Raw genomic sequence first — 15407 nt, 5'->3', positions numbered from 1 at the left:
CTTTCTGTCGACCATTGCATCCTTTATTGCTCCAAAATAAACGCTGAGACGCAGAACAAGGCTACTTAGTTACGAACAATAAATCTCAACCATAAGAGTGTGCTGTGTTGCATAATGTGGCAGTAAATTCAGTAATAATGTGTTGGCTTGCAGGAAGGGGCAATAATATTGTGTTGCGTTGCAGAATGGGGCTATAATATTGTCCTATGTTGCAAGATATGGCTATAATATTGTGCAGCGTCGAAGGCTAGGGCTATAATATTGTGCTGTGTTGCAGGATGGGGCTATAATATTGTGTTGCGTTGCAGGATGGGACAATAATACTGTGTTGTGTTGCAGGGTGGGATATAAAGTCGTGTTGTGTTGCAGGATGGGACTATAATACTGTGCTGTGTTGCAGGGTGGGGATATAATGTCGTGCTGTGTTGCAGGGTGAGACTATAATATTGTGCTGTGTTGCGGAATGGGGCCTAAATATTGAGCTGTGTTGCAGGATGCGGTGGTTGAGGAGTTACGGCATTATCGAGTACATCAAGGGTCAGTACTACTCCAAGGCATGTGGCACCGACCTCGCCTCAGACGGACCTGCAGCCATCAGCCTCATCCAGGTACAGTTGCAGACAGTAAAATAGTTCTAGTTTTTAGTCGAACAAAAACGGAACTCTCAGATAAAATTCTTGACTGCTTGTAGGGCTGCGAGGACTGCATGGCCGTGTTTTGAAGGTAATTGCTCATTTTTTTTTTAGCTTTTTTTGAGGTGAAGTGAATCAGTATCAGAGTCCACAACTACGAAGTCAGGGAAAATAGTTCGAATGCTTTTCCACTGCGTCTACTTCACACTGAGGGCATCTCGTCACTTTCCTCCATGACGCATCATATGAAAGAGAATTATCAATTGACAAAGAAACAGGAATTTTGGTCACAAAAAGAGAGTGATGAGTTGAATAGGTGAATTATTAGATGAACTTTTGTCCCCTGCCCCCCTAATTGCACCATGTTCTTCGCTATCAATTCTTTTGTTCCTTCTAAAACCTGACCAATTAGTAATCTTAGAGACACCCGTGCAATCACACTGGTTAAAAAGAAACTAATCTTCGATCTTATCTTGAACTATTTTTATTATTATTATTATTACTATTATTATTATTATTATCATTATTATTATTATTATTATTATTATCCCCGTTTTGAATACGTGGCAGTGAAATATTTAAGTGAAAGATTTTTCCATCATATTGACATCTTATTCTCTGAGACTGTTTAATCAAGTAGTGTGTAACGTTATTTGTTTAGTATCAGTATACTGAATTAGTATTTCCTTGGGGGAAGCAGCCTAGGTATATAGATAGATAGATTAGTATTAGTATTAGTAGCAGCAACCCCATTTGAACGTTAACCCAGTGGAGTGTTGGTTGAATTTACTCTTCTCTTTCGTTCTACCATTTTTTTTTTTTTTTTTTTTTTTGGGGGGGGAGGAATAAGGAGGAAACTGAGTGTTGTTTGTAACCAGGTGTTGGAGCCACCCAGTCATATCGGTGCCACCACATGAAAGCTTCCCTCTTCAGCACATGTTGCATCTTCAGAACCTAAAATAGATTTCTGGGTATCGGATGCACTATGGGTTCACTGCAACAGAGAGGCTAATCACAGTGGGTTTAAGATCTGAGAAGGGAAAGTTCTGTGATTCTATGACCTCACCCTGCGGCAACGACTGTGATGATGATGATTTTACAAACTAACCGTATAGTAACGTGTGACAAATTCTGCTGACCATAATCCACGAAACTTATGACAAAAAAAAAATCACAATGACTTCCCTGTGTTAACTGAATTCTTGCCAGTGTTCATAACTTAATCCCCCTCCCCCCCCTCTCTCTCTCTCTCCAGGCCCAAGGAGCCTTCTACGTGCTAGGCGTGGGTCTGGTGGCTGCAGGGAGTGTTTTTGTCCTGGAGGTGATCTTACGTCGATGCTGCTCTTCTCAATGATTTTAAGTCGATGCTGCTACTCTAACCAGCGATCTCTTACGTTGATGTTTCTCCCTTTGATCCCACTAATCTTACGTATGCCCCTCTTCCAGCTAACCCTTCGACTCTGATTTTACTTTTCAAACTTTCCCCTCCACACCATACCTATATTTTCCCACACCTTCCACACCACATCCTATCAACCTCTCACAGTCTCTTTGTTTACAGTGTTTTATCGCCTAATGACTGTACTCTTTTAACTGTAACCTGGCCTAAAGTTGCCATCTCTCTCTATGTTGAATTTTGAGCTGTAACAATAAATAAAAGCTAGAATATGTGCTGGCTTGATATAACTTTCATTAACCCTTTTTTACGACTATGTTGCTTTCTTAATTCTAAGATAAATAAATAAATAAATCAAAAATCTTGTGGTAGCAGCAAGAGTGATTAGAAAATACTATGATGAATGGGTTAAGCATAGGGACCTCTTATCTTTTTTTGGACCTCTTATCTTTCCTCTTTATTGTTATCATATTAATATTATTGTTATTATTATTATTATTATTATTGGCTGCCGTCCACTAGTTCACATTTCAGATGGGCCTGGGATTGTAGCTACCACTACTACTACTACTACTACTGCTGCCGCTGCTGCTGCTACAACAACAACTACTACTACTACTACTATTTCGAGGCAAGTTGTCTCGAGGGTCAAGTAGAAATGAGTACCCTATAACAAAACAGAGTAATATTGACTCATTGGGGGTGCAAATTTTTTTTTACTCGACGTTTCCACTATCAAAACAGCGAGTTGCCTATAATCGCTGTTTTCATCTGAAGGAACTGAGCCACTTCTGTAACTTGAATGCTGTGTTGTGAATGCATGAAATTTGATGAGCCTTGGTTATGAGGTACGAACGAGTCTCCTTGGTTACTAATCATGTTTATCTTCCAATCTGACAACACTTTGGCCTTCTACCGAGCTAAAAAGGGTTATGGATGGGTCTCATGTCAGGTGTAAACAAACCAACTTTAGTTCCCCATCCCAGCGGCGTCTTCTATGGCTTGAGTGGGATTTATAGAAAACGAATGGCAAGTTGTATTATCTCTACTATAGCCATTTATTTTAAGAGTTTAGTCCCTTTTCAACTTATTTCCCTTAGCTCAGTGACAAAACAACACTTAGGCTGTACATCCTTTCTAAAGCACTTCTTCGTGACTAGCACCATACTCTAGTGATAGTCTTTTGTTACAGATGGAGGAGAGATGACAATTTTGCGCCAGCTTAAAGTGAACATAGTAGCCTACAATAAAACTTCTATTCCCCGCTTGGTTTTATGTCCCAGTTTGTGTATCTCATTTTATTTGCCTTGTTCCATTTTAAAGTGTTTTTTTGTCTGTGACAGGAAAATAGTGCATTGTATTAACCTTCTCCTTGCAACATAATCTCATATACACATAATGTAGTATCAGTATCAGTAGTATTTGCAGCCCCAGGCTCATCTGAATGTGAACCTAGCCCACCATCCTCCTCCTGGGAGATAGGGAGGGGACTGAGGAAAGTTTGCATAATCAGGCAACGCCACCGCCCAGTCATATCGGTGCCACCACATGCAGCCGTCCCTAATGAAGTTGTATCGTGTGGCAGCTGGCCTCTCTTAGCCCCTACAATCCTATACCTTCCATTTTTTTTTTCCACCTTCGGACAACATCATTCTGCTTGCGAGAGACTAACAGAACAGGAAGGGTAAGATGCAGCCTTCATTAACAGTTCACTACGAGACCTTTCCTGAACCGAGTATAATCTATCTATCTATCTATTGCCAGACGCCTCAATCCCGTTTGGGGTGGCCACAAACAAATCGCCTCCAAGTCGCTCTGTCCCCCGCCATTTCACTCCCCTGCTCCCAACTCACACCCCCCTCTCTCATATACCTCTCCACCCCATCCCTCCATCTCATCCTCGGCCTCCCCCTCCCTCTTTCCCCCTCCACCTCACTCACATACACTCTCTTCGTCAGTCTTTGACCCTCCATCCTCTCCACATGGCCAAACCACCTCAGTGTGTTCCTCATAACGCTTCCTATCACATCCACATCAACACCACAACGCTCCTTTATATCATCATTCGTCAGCCTGTCTCTCCATGTGACTCCACAGGCTCCTCTTAAATAACTCATTTCCACGGCTCTCACTCTTGACTTGTGTCCTTCCAACAACGTCCAAGCTTCACTTCCGTACGTTAGAGTTGGTATCACAATACTGTCATGTAGTAACTTTTTCACTTCCATGCTCACTTCCCTGTTTCTTATCACTGCTTTCAAAGAACCAGGAAACTTTCTTCCCTGCTGTACCCTTTCAAGTACTTCACCCTTCAAACCTCCATCCTTACTCATCACACTGCCCAAGTACTTAAACGTACTCACATTTTCCAATTCCTCACCATTCAACCTCGCTGTACATTCACTGACTTCACCTCTCTCAAAGACCATCACTTTACTCTTCCCTACATTCACCTTTAGATTCCGTTTCTTACACACTCTCTCAAACTCATCCACCAAGCCTTGCAGCTCCCCTTCGTCTTCACTCAACAACACGGTATCATCTGCAAACAACAGTACAGGGAGTTTCCAAACACTATCCTCTCTTACCAGGGCCACTCCAACATCATTAGGACGAAACAACAACAACAACAATAATAATAATAATAATAATAATAATAATAATAATAATACTGGCGATAATAACGATAGATGTCCTCGATTTCGACCGGTTAGTCTTCGGACAAACTTTGCGAGCTTGAGGGTTTGACAAGGATTCATTAAATCTTTCCATTACGAGGGAGCTTTCCATCCGAATTAAGTCGTATAGTAGTACCAACAAATAAGTAAATTAATAGATAAATAAATCAATTATCGTAGTTCTGGATATATTAGGCAAGGTCAAAAAGTGTTATTTAGTGTGTGTGTGTGTGTGTGTGCGTGTATGTGTGGATTTAAAATCTGAGATGTAATGTAAATGTTGCAACGTAAATCAAACACAGCTGCTGTTATGCTTTTATTAATATTTTTTATATATCTACTGCACTAATAGTTTCATATAAATATAATATTATATATAGCAACATAGAGGCAAATCATAACATTATTCAAACATAATTAAGTATAATTATCGACCAGTATATACAATAACATAATATAACAATAAGTAACATTTAATCCGTTTGACCACTATTTACAACCTATTCATCATCCAGTCCTTTATTGCTCGATCAGGAGCATAGGGACCCGGGGCTAGGCTACTTAATTACCTCAGACATTTAAGGCGAATTTAAGCAGCTGCTGGCTCCTGAGTGGTACCAGGTGAGCAATTAGCCGTAATCACCTTTCGGATGTACTTCCATCCGATAAGAGTGCCGTAACTCACAATACCACAAGCCGTCAATCTGGCTATATTGTTACCACTCAGGGTAGTAAATGACTTCCTGGATTTCAGGAAACCACTTATCTTCATTCAGTGTGGAGTCATCTGAAGGTAGCACTAGAACAAGTAAGTGGATGGTGGGAGTCCCACCAACTACAATACAATAATAATAATAATAATAATAATAATAATAATAATAATAATAACAATAATAGATTAATATAAATACCAGTAACTTAATAAGGGGAAAGCTATTTAAATAAAGTGGCATGATGCAGTGCTGATGGATGATTCAACATTGCCATAAACAGTCATCAGTGTACTGTATATACAAAATAAATAAAAGAGTATCTTCTAACGTTGGTCAGACTGGCGGACTTAGTCTGTTACCTATATATCTCTGTTTACCCGTCAGTACAATAGGTGACAAATGACCACTGCGGATCATGTTGTGGGGGAGGATTGAGTCTTTCAAGAAACTGATTGTTTGGCTTCATGACACGTGAAGTTGACAGGCATGTACCTAAGCCTTCTTTTTTGGTGCAGTCAGTGACATTAAAAAAAAAAAAAAAAAAAAAAAAAAAAGCTCAGTTCCGTCAGGTGACACACTTTGCCTTCAAAATTAATCTAGAACTGTACACCTAAATTATGCATGCGATCTTTATAAAATCTAGATGAACTTGACAGGACAACTCATGATGTGTGTCAGTAAAAATGGTCATTTTGTCTTATCTACTCACATATATACGCTAAGATGCTTGTTTTTGGCACATATCTGTAATAAAATTTGTTACTAATTGTGTCATTTTAATTCAAATGCACAGTAGCCTCTCAGTGCCCAAGTGATGCGAGAGACGTCACTCTAAGTACGGTAGCACTGTATGTTTGCACAGTATCGAAGGTATATCAGTAAAATGTTCCCGATACCAGTATCGTGCTGACTTCCATGCAATACCAGTTAACACCAAAGGAATAAAATTATGAAAAAAACAAAATACACTCACCTCCGAGGAGCAACAATCAACAAACGCGCAGGATCTCACTCGCTAACACTTTTAGTTCCACAACACGTTTTCAGACTGTTTCTCGTTACCGTGTCACGACATTATTCCACTTGGAGAAGGTCCTTGTGTTGAAAGGCCAGAAAACACCTGACAAAAGGATGACGTCTTTTTTATCTACTTTCCCAATCTCTTGATGACTCTATTCAGTTATAAAAAAAAGTTCGTAGTGGAGGGGTTAAAGAATGTTATGTATGACCTGGTTCTGTGGTTTGTTGGAAGCAATAAAAAAAGTCGTCGCAATGAAAGGGTTAAGAATACCCCTTCTTTTTAATATTGCATTCTCATGCTGTTCACTGCAAGATTTTTTTTTTTTCTTAGTCACTGTTTTAAAGGAGTTCGATTAAGTTCGAGCATTAAGCTTCATTTTTCCCCCCAGGTAACCGCATCACTTTCTCGGAGGCAGTGATTTCAGCATCGGTTAGACTGTTGGAGTAGCTCACTGGTGTCTGTGGTTCACGTGACTGTTTGTTACTACCACTTTGGGATAGCCTGTTGAGATCATTGCGAGGCAGAGGACCTTCCGGAGCTGACAGTTGCTCATCCTCACATTCCTCAATCTTATCCACCTGGTTCCTCAGCGCCATGCTTTTGTTCGAGTCTGTACCATTGCTTGCTACAGGTTGCTGGGTATGGCTGGAAGGATTTTGGGAAGTGTGCTTAGTGTGAACCTCTTGGCTTGAGTTCTGTTCCTTAGAAGCGTCGTGACCTCTGCCGGACCTGCTGAGCGTGCGGACGATTGTCTTGACTGTGACGGGCGAGCAGGTGTTGCAGACACTTGTTTTGTCCTGGGAGGATTTTGTTTTCTTGGTCTCAGCCGCCTCTACGTTGTCCGTCGTATTGACCTTCATGCATCCAATCCCCCTGTATGAACGGAGGATTAAATAATTATTGATAACAACTGTTAACAAATGTATGGTGTGTATGAGAAACTTTTAAATGCAGTTAAGATTTTTTATTAGATGAAGAGAGCACATGTGCAGATAGGAAGAGAGGAGACTTAATGATTTTTTAAATTAAAGGCAGGACAGTGTGATATCTCAATGGCTGTTCAGTCTGTTCATGGATAGGATGGTGATTTAGATACTATATTATACAAAGGTAGTGGTGGCAGGGACAAATTAAAGGGATGCAGTGCGAGGAAGAGAGTGAGAGTAAACCATATCTTCATTACAGATAAAAACAGCATTGTTCACAGACAGAAGGTTAAAAGTCAGCAGTTCTTTCCTGAGCTTGAGGAAATTTGCGAGAGAGAGAGAGAGAGAGAGAGAGAGAGAGAGAGAGAGAGAGAGAGAGAGAGAGAGAGAGAGAGAGAGAGACTGAATGTGAGAAGGTAATATGATATGACACAGGAGGAATACAGCATAGACTTATGTGACAATAAATCTATACCGAAAAGAGTTTGAGAAAGTGGAATGTTTTGTTATTTAGGTATAATCGTTGCACTAAATGGAACTCATGGATTTGAAGTAAGCCATACAGTGAGGGAGGGGCATAAGCATTAAGGACAATGAGGAGGCGTTTGGAGGGATGCGTCTGTGTTAAGTTCAGACGCCGGTGGAAGTTTCAGTTTTAATGTAGATTTTTATTTGTGACAGCAGTGAAAGTGAATATAAGTGATTAGGGTTATTATCTCCTCTTTTTGGGTACCAGTTCGCTAACATATCGTCTTTGGAAAGCTTTCTTTTACTGAAGAGAAGTTTATTACATGCAATATTGATTATGCTATCACGAGGGAACTGGTCTACAGTCAGGGACAAAAATTCTCCCAGTATTTCATCTCGTGCTTTTCACTTTTCTTTGCTGGCTAATATTCTTGGGTTGAGAAAGGCTTTGATTTGATTTGTTAGGAGGAAACTGACGGACATATATGGAGTGGAAAGAAGACGCAGTGGAATAATTGATGAACTTTCGTCCTTGACTGTACGTAATATTCTCATTATCATGCTTACAGGAAGGTGACCATGATGATGAGGTTGAAGCAGGCAGCGACGAAGAACTGGGCCGCTGGGAACGTGTCCACAGTGTTATAGTAGATGGGGGAGTAGGCAGAGTAGCCCACCACAGGCATCAGTCCGTTCAGCGCCGCCATGACACCGCTGATGCGACCTAACAAATAAACCACAAAATTGAAGGTGTATACGAACCCTTGGAAAAGTTAATAATTGATCGAGATACAACAGTTTCGACCCCACCTAGACCCTCTTCAAAATATGAGTATAATTTTTCTCATCGAATAACGAACAAATTATGGAACTGAACTTTCTCTTGGCTGGTGACCGACTTTGTGCACAAGGAGGAGAGGGGATAATGCACAGATATAGTTGCAGCCAATCACCATGACACCACACACGCACAGACACCTAATACTGGGGGGGAGGGGAGGACCTAGCTTGGGCTTTAACTCTCCCTTCATACCCATGACGTTTATGCCTGACCGTGCACCGTGCACAAAGACAATGACTGAAAAAAAAATAAAGTTGCATCCAGGACAAACTTTGGGTGCATGTGCATTATGGTTGGCTGTAGCTATGACCTGTCTGAGCATTAGTAAGGAATTCTATTACAGGCACCAGACATATAAGGAATGTTGTTGATCAGATTATGGAACTGAACAACCACATGAGGAATGCTATCAAAAACAGACTATGGTACTGACCTTTTTCTTGGCTGGTGACCAGTTTTGTGCACATGGAGCGTAGGGCGATGACACAGGCGTTGGAGAGGAGTCCTATTACGGGCCCGAGCCACATGAGGAAGGCGAGTGAGGGGCCCTGCACAATGCCATAGCTGATGTATTCCCCTACAATGGATAGGGAGCCCGCTACCACCAGTGCTGAGTCGGTCATTGTTGCCTTCTTGGTCAGCAGCGGCACCAGCACCAGTGATCCTGTGTGTACATATACAGAGTCAGCACACACACACACACACACACACACACACACCTGGGGCCCTGTCAGCACATTAAACAAAAGGGCCATGAGAGAGAGAGAGAGAGAGAGAGAATTATAGGTGTGAAAAAATATCATTCCTGTTGTTACCATTACTATTCTCATGATTATTATGCTATTGTTATTATCATTCTTAATATCACCGTTATACTAGCTGCTGTAATTAACCTGCTGACAAGAACTCACCTACAGCCACCAGCAGGTTACGGTAGGTGATCCAGTAGCCGTAATAGGTGGCGTCCCAGAGCAAAACACGTCTCGTAAACATGTACATGAAGAACCCTGGAAAAACAAACACATTATTAGCAGGCATGGGCGAGTCAACTCCGGTATTAAGCCAACACCAGACATTATTATTACTATTATTATTATTATTATTATTATTATTTTGGATATGATAGACGACTCTTTTTAACGTAGAAGAGACGTCCTTGGGCTGAAGGTATTAAGGATATGCTCAACTTCCGCCACATTGGAAAGAGAGAGAGAGAGAGAGAGAGAGAGAGAGAGTCACATTACCTCTAGCCATACGACGGATCATATTAGCCACTATGATGGTGACCAGGACACCCCTTGTGCTGCCCTCCCGCTTCTTGAAGGCCGTCTTGAAGGACTCCACTACGCGGTGCCAGTTGAAGAAGTCGCTTATCATCCGACACAGGTTCACGTCCTTCTTATCTATGGTGGAGGCTGTAGAGTTCACCTGAGAAGAAGTGGAACAAGGAGAAGATATAGGATTAATCAGCGTTTCCTAGGTGACTCAGGAGATTTCGTAGCACCCCTTCCCCCGCGATTTATTTTGCCCATTACTCCGTTTTTTGTTCCTTTACCTTGCTCGAGACAATTTCTGAAACATTTGACCGCTAAGTTTTGTTTTCCTGATGTTAACCCCTTGAGTACAATGATGTCTTGCTTTTTACAGACGATTTCCTTCATAGCAAGAGCTAATTATTTGAGCTGGAGGGATTAACCATAGTATTCATCAATCACCAAGCTTGGAGAGGGCACTCTTGAGTTAAATAAAATCCTCTCATGATGGGAAAACGAATATAAAAACTTGTCACTGTATTGAAGCGGTTAAGGCTCAATATACTGTACAGCAGAGGAAGGGTTAAACACCACTGGGTCCTATTTACACACCTGCTGGGTTCCATCAGGTGTTGTTATCTTCTTGGCGTAGGGTCCGTGGCTCTCCTTGATGAGGGCGAGGACATACGTGATGGCTGCCGCGTAAGAGAGCACCACTATACCGAGTGCCAGGTCGTAGCCACTATATTTAATGACGAGGGCGCCCACCAGAGTACCTAGAGGCGATCCTAGGTACCACAGGGAGTTGAGGATGTTGAGGCGGGATGTTCGCTGCTGTTGGGTGGTGATATCGCTGACGTAGCTGGTGGTGGAGGAGAGGAGGCCCATGTTGGCTCCCCCCACAGCCTCCACAAGCGTTATGAAGTACAGCACCTCCACCGGCCAGCTCCTCTGCCAGTTGACCAGCAGGTACCCACCGGCGTGCACCATGTGGGTTATCAGAGTCATCAGCATCGGCACCTGTCAGAGCATTATGTTATCAGGAGAACTTTACAACTATTAGATAGTGTGTATAAATGGAAGAATAATGTATGACGGAAGAAATGTACCAGTGCATTGTATCTGTCAGAGCAACAGTCATAAGCACCACATTACAGATGGAACATTAATGGATGGAACAGCTATATCTTTGTACCTGTCAGAGCATCAGTTATCAAGATTATTTTATAAATATAAGGCAATGTGTATAGATTAAAAATTATAACAACTGGGTGTCAAGAATGTCGAAGGCTTGACCAATGAGTAAATGGAGATGGAACCTGTTTTCTATGGGCACTGTTAAATGATGGTTTTCCTCCTGTAAGACATTGCTTGTTCTCTTATAAGCTCAAAAATTCAAAGGCTTACATTGTGATGAAAGGGATGTGTGCTTCATCTTCGTTTTGTACTGTAATGATGCTTATATTTCTCTGTGTATATTAACCAAAATGTCGTAATTACTAAGAATTCTTACCTTTCTTCCGTACTTGTCGCTCCAGGCGCCCATGAAGAGGACGTAGATGAGCGGCAGGACGGATACGATGATGCTGTTGTAGAAGGCGAAGATGGAGTATTCCCTCTGGACACTGACGCTCTGTTCTGGGTACGCTGTCAGGTTGCTGCACACCTGAAGGGGGAAAATGAACGCACATGATTTACTTGCATATGTACAACTACGGTCAGGTGAGAAAGAATACACCTGTTTCACCTGGGTAGTTGCGATCAAAAATGTCTTTCCAGATTTTTGGTCGAACAGTAAAGAAACTTTTATATAATATTTTGAGAAGTTTCTTAAAGCTCCGAATGTTTAATCACTGGGTTTTAGAAGTTACCGTTTACGTTCTTTTTATTTTTCGTTATGGAGTGGATCAGTACATTTGTCCGCAACTGCACAGTCTCTGTACTTTTGGTAGCTGTGACTTATTTGAAATCACGCTTGACCCGCATGTGAGAATTTCCCGGGTTCGGCTCTCGGGCCAACCACGGGACCTTAAAATATGGTCTATGCCTCAGTCTGTTCGTATCTGAAGTAGGGACCTGTATATATAAGTCACGGTTGCGTGCTGTAGTCTGGGGGAATATCTGTGTGCTCTCTCTCTCTCTCTCTCTCTCTCACACACACACACACACACACACACACACACACACACACACAAAGTTGGTAGTACCATGTTCACTTTTTCTTAATTACCCTATCAGCACATGCCATCTTATGGGCTGCACACACACACACATGCCATCTTATGGGCTGCACACACACACACACACACACACACACACACACACACACACACACACACACATTAAGAGATACGTGTGACCATGAAGGCACAGTTACTCTACCAGTCCTTCCTTACCTTGCCCATGCACTAACATTCACGCTCATGTGTTGACAATTTTCGCACATACTTGAACACACTGACCGTCGGAACATCTTTAGTTTTGTCTTCCAGCTAAAGCCAGACGATTTTATTCAGCTGAGAACGAGTCATAGGAGCCTGAGAGTGTTCATGTTGGCATTATTAACCCTTTCTTAATTTGAGCAACTCTAGTAATGTGTTACAGTTAATCCCCGACGATTTTATTTATCTGAAAGTGAGCCATAGGATCCGAAAAGTGTTAAGAGTGACACTGCTATTTAGGGGGATTAGATAGGGTATAACCTTCAGTAACTCTTCCATATCAAAAAGTCCCTCAATACCTGATCAAAACTCTGTGACGGATAATGCAGTACCGTATATGCACAACGCACTAAAGGAACCGAAAATGAACAACAAATAAACATGTAGGAATAAAAAACACAAACACACAAATTAAAGAAGTATTCAAATGGGTAAAAACAACTAAAATACACAAGCATGCGGGCAGACCAAACTAATAAAGTGAATAAAACAGTCAAAACAATCACCAATAAAAGCGGTGTTTGTGAGGCTACTAAGACGCCAAGAATACAACTCCCTCACTTTTCATTCAGTCGTCCTGTTCAGCCTGTGGAACAAGATTGCCCACCCAGTCTGGTATTACTCACAGGTTTTGCTGATGGCATAATTCACACGCGCACACACACACACACACACACACACACACACACACACACACACACACACATGATATAATGCGTTAGGGAGGAAAGTGATAGACATACGGTACCCTTAATGTGGACGAAGAGGCAGTGGATTGCTAGGCGGATTTTTGTCCCTCATTTTACCCAAATATAATTACCCGTACGGCTCCACAGAATCCATAGTGAAAATACTATCACTAATGAAAGTTTGTCTGCAGTCCCACAGCAGTATTTCATGTCTTCCATGCTTCTCATTCCTCCTCGACAACACGAGGGAGTAGCCTTTCTTCTCATACTCTATTGTAGTGTGCTCATACTGATATCATGGAAAAATATAGCATCGAAAACAATGACCATAGCCGGCGGGGTAGTGCCAGTTGATTTTTGATCTTGAGAGAACGAGCTGTGCCCCAGAGTACCCACCATGTAAGTACCCTGGTTGTCCAAGATGATTACCTTGAAAACATTCACAGCGAAAATATACTATACACATTACCACAGAGAACTCACATGTAGTCGCGTAGACAGTGATAAAACCGTGATGGTGTGTGTAATTCACCGGGTCGGTCAGGATCACTTGATGGTCTCGATCGTCAGCTTTTACCCTCCCGGAAGGGAGCTGAGAGCTCATATAGTCCGATCTAAGGGCAAGGCTGTGACCTTCACACACCCACACACCCGTCCCCTTGCTCAAGGGGGACAGTAACCACCCACTTCGTCAGTGAAACTTTTCGCAACCTGAGCGAGGCGCGAACTCCCGTCCACCAGTTGGCAGGCGAGAGCGTTACCACTGCACCAGTGTGTGTGTGTGTGTGTGTGTGTGTGTGTGTGTGTGTGTGTGTGTGTGTGTGTGTGTGGAAGATAAAGGTACCAATGCACTAACAACAATAAGATGAACGAGAAGTTATTGTACGGTTCTTTCATATATACCATATTTTAATACCCAGATAGAAATAACGACGTTTTACTAAACATTTTGACAAAAACAATGATGCTACACACGACAAGGAACTGAGCTGATGGAACCCAAAGCAACAAGCTAATAAAAACAATGATGCTACCCAGAACTATAATCAGTGTGTCTTCACCGGACCGAACTGGGCCACTCCCAAACTTTGAATTCTAAGTGGTTGCACGAAGTTTGATGACCCAAGTTATGATGTAAGAATGGATCTCCCTGGTTACGTATCAAGTTAGCTCACCAAAATGAGTACAATTCACCACCAACTGAGCTGAGAGAAGCTGCAAATCTTCGTCATGTTAAAAGTATGTGCTGTAGAAAATGACATAAGCAACGATAGTATAAAATATAGCTATGAGACACACTTACACCACGCGTAACTTCATCATTATAATCATGACCTTTTTCCCACCTAAGGATGGGATGAGGGAGGCTTCAGAAAACAGGGTAAGAGACAGCGCGAAAGAAGGAGAACCATCAACAGCATGTCCAGTGAAAAGAGTGAGAGTAATTGAAAGGATCCAGTCATGGTAGCTAGTGTAATGGGCCACACACTCATTTACACATCATTCAAGCTCCTGAAATCCTGGCTCCACCTGACAGATGAAGCCAATTAAACAAAAACTGGCCAAAACTGACAGAAGCAACACCAATAACAATAAAGATTCAGGGCAGCAAATAACAAAAACAAACCAATAGGCCAGACACTCATTCATCCATCATTCAAGCTGACTTCATCTCAACCCCCCAGAAAAGGCAAAATAGAAACACAAGAAAACAACAACCACAGCAGCAACAACAAAGGTACACACACACACACACACACACACACACACACACACACACACACACACACACACACACACACACACACACACACACACACACACACACACACACACACAAACGAACCAAACCTACCTCGTCCTCGTAGCCGAGCCTCACGGAGCAAATCTTGTTCATCTGCACGTTCTCGGCGAAGAGGATCATGGCCTCTTTACACGCGCCATCCAAAAGCATCACAGGCTCCACCGTCAGCGTAGACAGGCCTGCCATTACCTTGGCCGTGAGATCGAGCCCCATTTTTGGTTACGATAGTCCGTTTGTTTTCACCTCCCAAAATTAGGCCACTCCCGCAGCTTGGATAGTATGTTGCGTGAAATCGATGAGGCTTAGTTGCGAGGTAGTAAAAAATCTTCTCAGTTACTCGTCAATTCGACCCTCCAGTCTGACTGCACCTTGCTGTCAACTGAGCGTCTAGTTTTTGTTGTCGATTTTTTGGTTTGTTGCTTTTACGAGTCTTGTCTCTATTGTTCACCGGTTGATAGTTTCTTTTTGTTAATGCGTATCAGTTCAGGCGTTCATCAAACTGTTTTTTTTTTTTTTTCGCCAAACTACACCCTCCTTTTCTTGTT

General features: G+C 42.1%; 1 protein-coding gene across 1 annotated transcript; it reads right to left on the bottom strand.

Annotated features, from left to right (window-relative positions):
- Window positions 1-6805: 6805 nt before the first annotated feature.
- On the bottom strand, window positions 6806-15075 carry LOC145401586 (lysosomal proton-coupled steroid conjugate and bile acid symporter SLC46A3-like). Its single transcript, XM_080273782.1, has 8 exons — window positions 14914-15075; window positions 11442-11594; window positions 10537-10948; window positions 9920-10090; window positions 9587-9682; window positions 9109-9339; window positions 8402-8558; window positions 6806-7313 (listed from the first exon to the last, which is right to left on the bottom strand). Exons 1-8 carry the CDS (start codon window positions 15073-15075, stop codon window positions 6806-6808), a joined length of 1890 nt encoding a protein of 629 aa, XP_080129908.1.
- Window positions 15076-15407: the final 332 nt, after the last annotated feature.

Source organism: Coenobita brevimanus, chromosome 6, assembly GCF_032717465.1.
Source record: "Coenobita brevimanus isolate Jiangsu-jjx chromosome 6, ASM3271746v2, whole genome shotgun sequence".
In the NCBI taxonomy this organism is placed as follows: domain Eukaryota; kingdom Metazoa; phylum Arthropoda; class Malacostraca; order Decapoda; family Coenobitidae; genus Coenobita; species Coenobita brevimanus.
This window is presented reverse-complemented; position numbering and strand designations above follow the sequence as displayed.